The 6,714-nt window shown below is 39.0% G+C and overlaps 1 protein-coding gene across 2 annotated transcripts in view; it reads left to right on the top strand.

Moving 5' to 3' along the window:
- The first annotated feature begins 530 nt into the window (after positions 1–530).
- The window catches only part of RPS6KA6 (ribosomal protein S6 kinase A6), a 259,279-nt gene continuing 253,095 nt past the window's right edge, over positions 531–6,714 (top strand). For both annotated transcript variants that reach the window (XM_070290374.1, XM_070290366.1), the window contains exon 1: positions 531–629. In XM_070290374.1, coding sequence (XP_070146475.1) covers positions 546–629 — 84 coding nt within the window. In that variant the 5' untranslated portion in view covers positions 531–545. The remainder of the gene's footprint in view (positions 630–6,714) is intronic.

Here is a 6,714-nt window from a genome sequence, read left to right as displayed (position 1 = left end):
ACCCTTCTACCCCACTGTGCCTTATCTTTAGATTCCACTTCTGTTCATGCAAGTTAGGATATCAAGTTACCAAATTCTGCTCAAATGTTAGGACCCTGCTCTGGTATGTGCTCTTGTGCCAAGCATGGATTTGTAAGCATTAATCCCACTGCTATTTTAACATTGTCCATATCCTGTTCCCTCTGTTTTAACATGACACCCAGATTTCTGATTACAGTTTTTCCCTTTGGATCCATTATACACTTGAGCCACTTTTTCTGTCGGACTTGACTTCTATCTTATTCTCCTCATATTTCCTGTGAGTGAGACTTATTCTCCAGAGAACTGTCTGTGGGGAACCCAGCTTCAGGGTCTGCAAAGCAAGCATGAAACAGCAGCTTCTTGGTTTTGAAGCCAAGTCCTACCCTTGGTTAGGAAGCTGACAACACTGATGTAATATCTACATAAAAGAGTTAAATCAGACATGGCCAAAACATTTCAAATTCTGACCTATTGTTGGTGAGGACAGAGATTCCTGGAGTCTTGCCACCCCTAGGAATGTATAAATGGGCAGACCTGAATTAGAATCTTCACAGGTGGTAGACAGAAGGGAGACAGAGTGGACAGCACGGGCTGAGAGCAGCAATCAGGTAAGATTTCTGATTGCTATGGTATATGAACTAGCCTGAGCCTTTCATTTAGATTGTCTGTGTGTGTCCGTGTGTGTGTGTGTGTGTGTATTCTGGGCACTGAGAGCTTCTCAAGCAGGTTTCACTCAAATCACAGATTTCTCCTCTGGAACAGTAGAGTGCTCTACCTTTCTTTCTCCCCTGCTTCACACTTACCACACAGTTAGGTTGTGCCTGAAGAGTTTTTGGTGCTTATAGAAGATGGAGTCTTTTCCTGAGGATGACTGGACTTCTCTAGGAGAGAGTAAAGCTGATGAACAACAACTATCAGCTGGCCTCATTAAGGATGATGCTGGCAAGAGAAGAAGTGGAGGGAAGAATGAAAGCTGTTCTTAAGCCAGGTAGGACTTGAAGGGAGAAACCAGGGAGTTAGGGATCTTGTGTGAAAGCTAAGGAGGTCTTGAGAGTGATACCAGAAGTGTTGGCATGAGATCTGTTTGGATAATAATTTCTCACACTTCTACAGTGCTCTTTGCTTTGCAAAGTGCTTCCATCTCTGTGATTTCATTGGGCCTTCTAGTACCTCTGTGAGGTTGTTAGATTCAATATTAGAGGAGAAGGAATTTGCTCAAGCTCACAAAATGATTCAATGACAGAGATGGAACTAAAAACCTAGGCTCCTGCTTCCCTCTCCTGTGTCCTCCCACAGAAGCAAACCGGCTACCTCTGAAAGCCAATGAAGACCCAACTCCTCTGTGGTGAGTAGATTTTCAACTGTGTTCTTAGAACAGCAATGGCCAACTTCTCTGTGGTGAGTAGATTTTCAACTGTGTTCTTAGAACAGCAATGGAAGCCTCAGAGTGGAGGATTATTTTTTTACTGGTTATTCCTGTGGCCTGGAGCTCTTTTTCCTTAATACATTCAAAGAGCTTTTCAGAATTCAACTTTACTTTCTTTAGCAGCCATTTTTCTAATCTCTTTTCTAACAGATAGTTGTTGGTTATTGTTGTTGTTTAGTCATGTCCAACTCTTGGCTCCTCCACCCATGGGATTTCCCAGGCAAGAACACCGAAGTAGGTTGCCATTTCCTTCTTCAGGGGAACTTCTCAACACAGGGATTGAAACTGTATCTCTTGCATCTTCTGCATTACAGGCAGATTCTTTACCAATGAGCCACTAGGGAAGCCCTGTTGGTTATTGCTTTCTTTTATTATTCCATTTTTTAAAATGTTTATTTCTGCTATTTAAGCTGATTACCATGCCAAACACTGATTTTTCTTCCTGCAGAGCACTGGAATTAAGTGGGCAGGTCTTATACATTCCTTATGAGGATCACTTGGTTGTGCACTGTTTACAGCCAGCCATTTGAAGTGCCTCTTGAGAAACCTATATGCAGGTCAGGAAGCAACAGTTAGAACTGAACATGGAACAACAGACTGGTTCCAAATAGGAAAAGGAGTACGTCAAGGCCGTATATTGTCACCTTGCTTATTTTACTTATATGAAGGGTACATCATAAAAAATGCTTGGCTGGAGGAATCACAAGCTGGAATCAAGATTGCCAGAAGAAATGACACCACCTTTATGGCAGAAAATGAAGAGGAACTAAAAAGCCTCTTGATGAAAGTGAAAGAGGAGAGTGAAAATTTGGCTTAAAGCTCAACATTCAGAAAACGAAGATCATGGCATCTGGTCCCATCATTTCATGGGAAATAGATGGGGAAACAGTGGAAACTGTGTCAGACTTTATTTTGGGGGGCTCCAAAATCACTGTACATGGTGATTGCAGCCATGAAATTAAAAGATGCTTACTCCTTGGAAGGGAAGTTATGACCAACCTAGATAGTATATTCAAAAGTAGAAAAATTACTTTGCCAACAAAGGTCTGTCTAGTCAAGGCTATGGTTTTCCAGTGGTCATGTATGGATGTGAAAGTTGGACTGTGAAGAAAGCTGAGCACAGAAGAATTGATGCTTTTGAACTGTGGTGTTAGAGAAGACTCTTGGGAGTCCCTTGGACTGCAAGGAGATCCAACCAGTCCATTCTAAAGGAGATCAGTCCTGGGTGTTCTTCGGAAGGAATGATGCTGAAGCTGAAACTCTAATACTTTGGCCACCTCATGCAAAGAGTTAACTCATTGGGAAAGACTGTGATGCTGGGAGGGATTGGAGGCAGGAGGAGAAGGGAACGACAGAGGATGAGATGGCTGGATGGCATCACCGCCTCGATGGACGTGAGTTTGAGTGAACTCCAGGAGTTGGTGATGGACAGGGAGGCCTGGCGTGCTGCAATTCATGGGGTTGCAAAGAGTCGGACAGGACTGAGTGACTGAACTGACTGATTTGAAATGTGGTTGCTCTTCTAGAGAAGGACACCAGCATCAGCATTGAGAAACACAGGGACTCAGAGATTAATCAGGTAATCTCTCTTTGAATGATTATCTTCAAGCATTATTCTGGTTGTGCAGGTGAGCTGGAAAAATGGGCATTTTCTCTCCCCTCATCAGTAGGCAGAACTGTTCCGGGAATATGACAAGTGGAGTTGATCTCCATGGGGCTGTAAATTTAAGGTACTCCTGTGGGCAGACAGTAAGTAAGGAAGGCATTTCATAAACTGGTACTAAAAGACCTAGAGCATGTATATGCAAACACATAAATATCCCATTCCCCCTCTGCAGCTACCTCCACCTGCTTCTCCAAGGTACAGCAGCCAGGGGTGGCTTTCTTTCCTCTCTTTCATACATGCACCCTCAAACTGACCTCTAAGTGACTGATCTTTTGCTCTCAGACTTCCCTGTTATTTCTTGTAACACAAATGTTGAGAGAGAGAGAACAGCATATGATTACTTTAGGGCCCTCAATTCCTAGTGATGACCCTACCTTTAAGCAAGTTACTGAGCACAGACATACCTGGGAAGAGTACCTACCCACTCTTCTTCCCACTTCATAATTGTGATATGGCCCTTCTATCTTTCCACAACTACAGGAATAACTCAGCTTCTCTCCAGAATCAAGCAAATCTCTGACTATAGAAGTCAATTTGGTAGCTGCCCTAACTTTGAATTCCTATAGTTCCTGAGCTATGTCACTACTGTTTAAACTATGTCACTACTGTTTAAACTATGTCACTACTATGTCACTACTGTTTAAAACTATGATAATAATATATGAAAGTTTAAGAGAAAATCTCAAAAGTATGTCATGTATATAAACAGATTTTGACTTACACTCTGGAGGAATCTGATTTACATTACCCCACTTGAGATCCATGTCTTAGTTATTAAAACACTGAGAGTGCTATTGATGATTTGGCCTTATCAAAATGATAACAAATCAGTTTATTTCCCAGACCTTAAAACTTTTGAAAGTTGCTACTGGATGCACAATCCCCTTCTCCACCTCCAAACCCTCCAGTTTCTTCCTTAAAGATGGTTTCCTGTCTTTGTTTAAATAAAATTTGTTTATTTCCTTCTTCAGATGTACCCTCCCTTAAATCTTTACACAGTGAGTATATGATCCATTCATAAAGCTGTGTAAGAGCTTAATCTGGACACTGTACTGTTTTAAATTACATTAGTCTTGTTTAAACTGCATTAGTTTTGTCTATTGGTGGTGATGGGTTTTTTTGTTTGTTTCTGGATTTTTTTTTTTTTCCAGCAGCTACTGGTTTACTGTGCTTATGATCAACGGCAACAACAAAAAACCCTTCCAGTGTTTTTAAGGCAGTCCTCCTTGTGTAGATAGTTTATAAACTAATTAAGATACTTTGCATTAATTACTTCCATTTCATATGGCTAGATTTTAGTCATTCTTTTAGATTGACATCACACTCATGTGCTCACCCTTCTGGTTTTGTCATCTGCTCATTAAAAAACACATTCCTTTTCTATTTTCATCATGAGAGCCTGATATCAATGTGAATAAAGTAGGAGAGACTATAACTTTCCACTATTGTCAGCAAGGAATTAATACATCTGTTAGAGTGTTTGGTTGTTGTGATTGTTTAGTTGCTAAGTCATGTCCAACTCTTTTGTGACCCCATGAGCTGTAGCCCACAGGCTCCTTTGTCCATGGAATTTTCTGGGCAAGAATACTGAAGTGGGTTGCCATTTCCTACTCCAAGGGATCTTCCTGACTGAGGAATTGAAACTGCATCTATTGCATTTCCTTCATTTGCAGGCGGATTCTTCATCACTGAGGCACCTCTGAAGCCCCAGAATGGTTGGTTATTTAACTATATATCTTCCTACTTTTTCTGGCCACATTTTGCTTGCCTAACAACAGGAAGATTATGCTTTGTTCATTTCGGATATGATACCTGTAAGGCATCTATCTGATCTATTAGACTATTCATACTATCAAAAAAAGAAATGAGGTTAGTTTGGGCTAAATTGTTCTCTGTAAACCTTTGCTAACTTGTTGAAGACAAAATGGTCTCTATCTTGCCAGTTCAAGTTATTTGGATTTAAGAAAGATAAATTATATGCTGTCAGAGCACCTATACTGTCCTGACCAACCCCAGAAGCGGAACTCAACTTCCAATTAACAGAGCTCATGTTTCAGAAGTCATTTTTAACATGAAAGTGACCCAGAAGTCAGTATGATAGACAGAAATAAAAGCTGGAAAACGGAGAGAACATGACCCTACCTTTGTCTAATAGGAAAGAAACGGAGGGAAATACTGGTCTGTCACCTTTTCTGTTCATTTTAAGCAATCTTATTTCTTTCTTTATAGTTTGGGATAGAGACCAAGTGGAAATTTAAAGTATGTGTGTTAGTAGGTGGATTTAAGCAGACTTAAAAGTCAAAAGGAAGCAAAAAGACTTAAGGCAGCTGTAGTCAGTAAAAAGAGAGTAACTTGAGGTCAAAAGTTCGACTGAAATATGAGACTCTGGTACATATTAGGTAAGTGCCCTTGAGTAAGTCATTTAATACTTTTGAGCCCTGGTTTCTGGGTTTTTGCTTTTTTTGTTTTTTTTTTCTCCAGATGAATGGTACTACATAAAGTTGTTGTGAAGATTAAAATCCTTCCTTCAAAAGGTATAAAAGCAGAGGAACTGTGTTCAACAGGGACTTACTTTCCTGCTGCTCTAACTTTAGGGACTGTCTTTTTGGGGGAATCTTATTTTGCCATTTTGTAATGTTATATTAGTACAAGATACACATGTGAATCTGATAAAATGTGTAGGAATCTCCATGCCTTTTGACTTGGTAAAGCTTGAAATTTAGACAGCATCATTAATGTTGAGTATTTTATAATTTTTTACCTTAGAAATTCAAAGTATGTTTTTTTCTTTAACCTGAATTCCTTATCATTAACCTGTATTAGACGAATCAAGATTTTTTTTCAGTTTTTTGAACTGGAAAGTTAAGGTATAGCTAAATTATTTAGATAAGTGGTCTCCAACATAGGCTGTGTAAAACAAGCTATTGGGATATGGTAAGAAAAATAATGTAACTATAGTTACTGTTGACTCAATCTTTTACATTTTCTGCCTTTTGTGTAAGTTTTGTATATAATTAGATTGCTACATTAATATAATTTCCCTACAAATTTGGGGAACACATATCCAAAATTTACTGATAGGTTGCACAAATTTTAAAGATCACTGCTTTGGAGGATGATAGAAATAAGATCAGAGAACTTTTGCCAGAAATTCACTGTGCCTGAAACCAAATACTTCTGTTTCTCCTATGAATCTGCTTTTCCTTTTGATGTACCTACTTCTATCAATGATATGATCATTCTCTTAGTTATTAAAACTAGGAACTTAGGAATCCTTCCTCGTCTTGTCTCATTTATCACATAAAATTAGTTGCTGTGTTCATTATTTCTGAAATATCTATCATATCTGCTTCTCTCCTTTTAATTCTATAGCCACCATGCTAATTCATGCTTTAGGTTTTTTTTTTTTTTTTTTGGTAGCTGTTTGCTTGCTTGCTTGTTTGTTTTTAGCATGATTACTGCAGTATTGTAACAGCTTCCTAACTGGCTTATTTTCTCTTGGCCTAATTTAACCTATCCACTTTTTTTGTCTGCATATCTGTCTTATCTTTCTTAATTAAAATATGTGAAGCTATGGGCAATGTCTTTTAACTTCCTATTT

This window comes from Ovis canadensis, chromosome X, assembly GCF_042477335.2.
Source record: "Ovis canadensis isolate MfBH-ARS-UI-01 breed Bighorn chromosome X, ARS-UI_OviCan_v2, whole genome shotgun sequence".
NCBI classification, from domain to species: Eukaryota; Metazoa; Chordata; class Mammalia; order Artiodactyla; family Bovidae; genus Ovis; species Ovis canadensis.
Note: the sequence above shows the minus strand (reverse complement) of the source record. Positions and strands in the feature narration are given on the sequence as shown.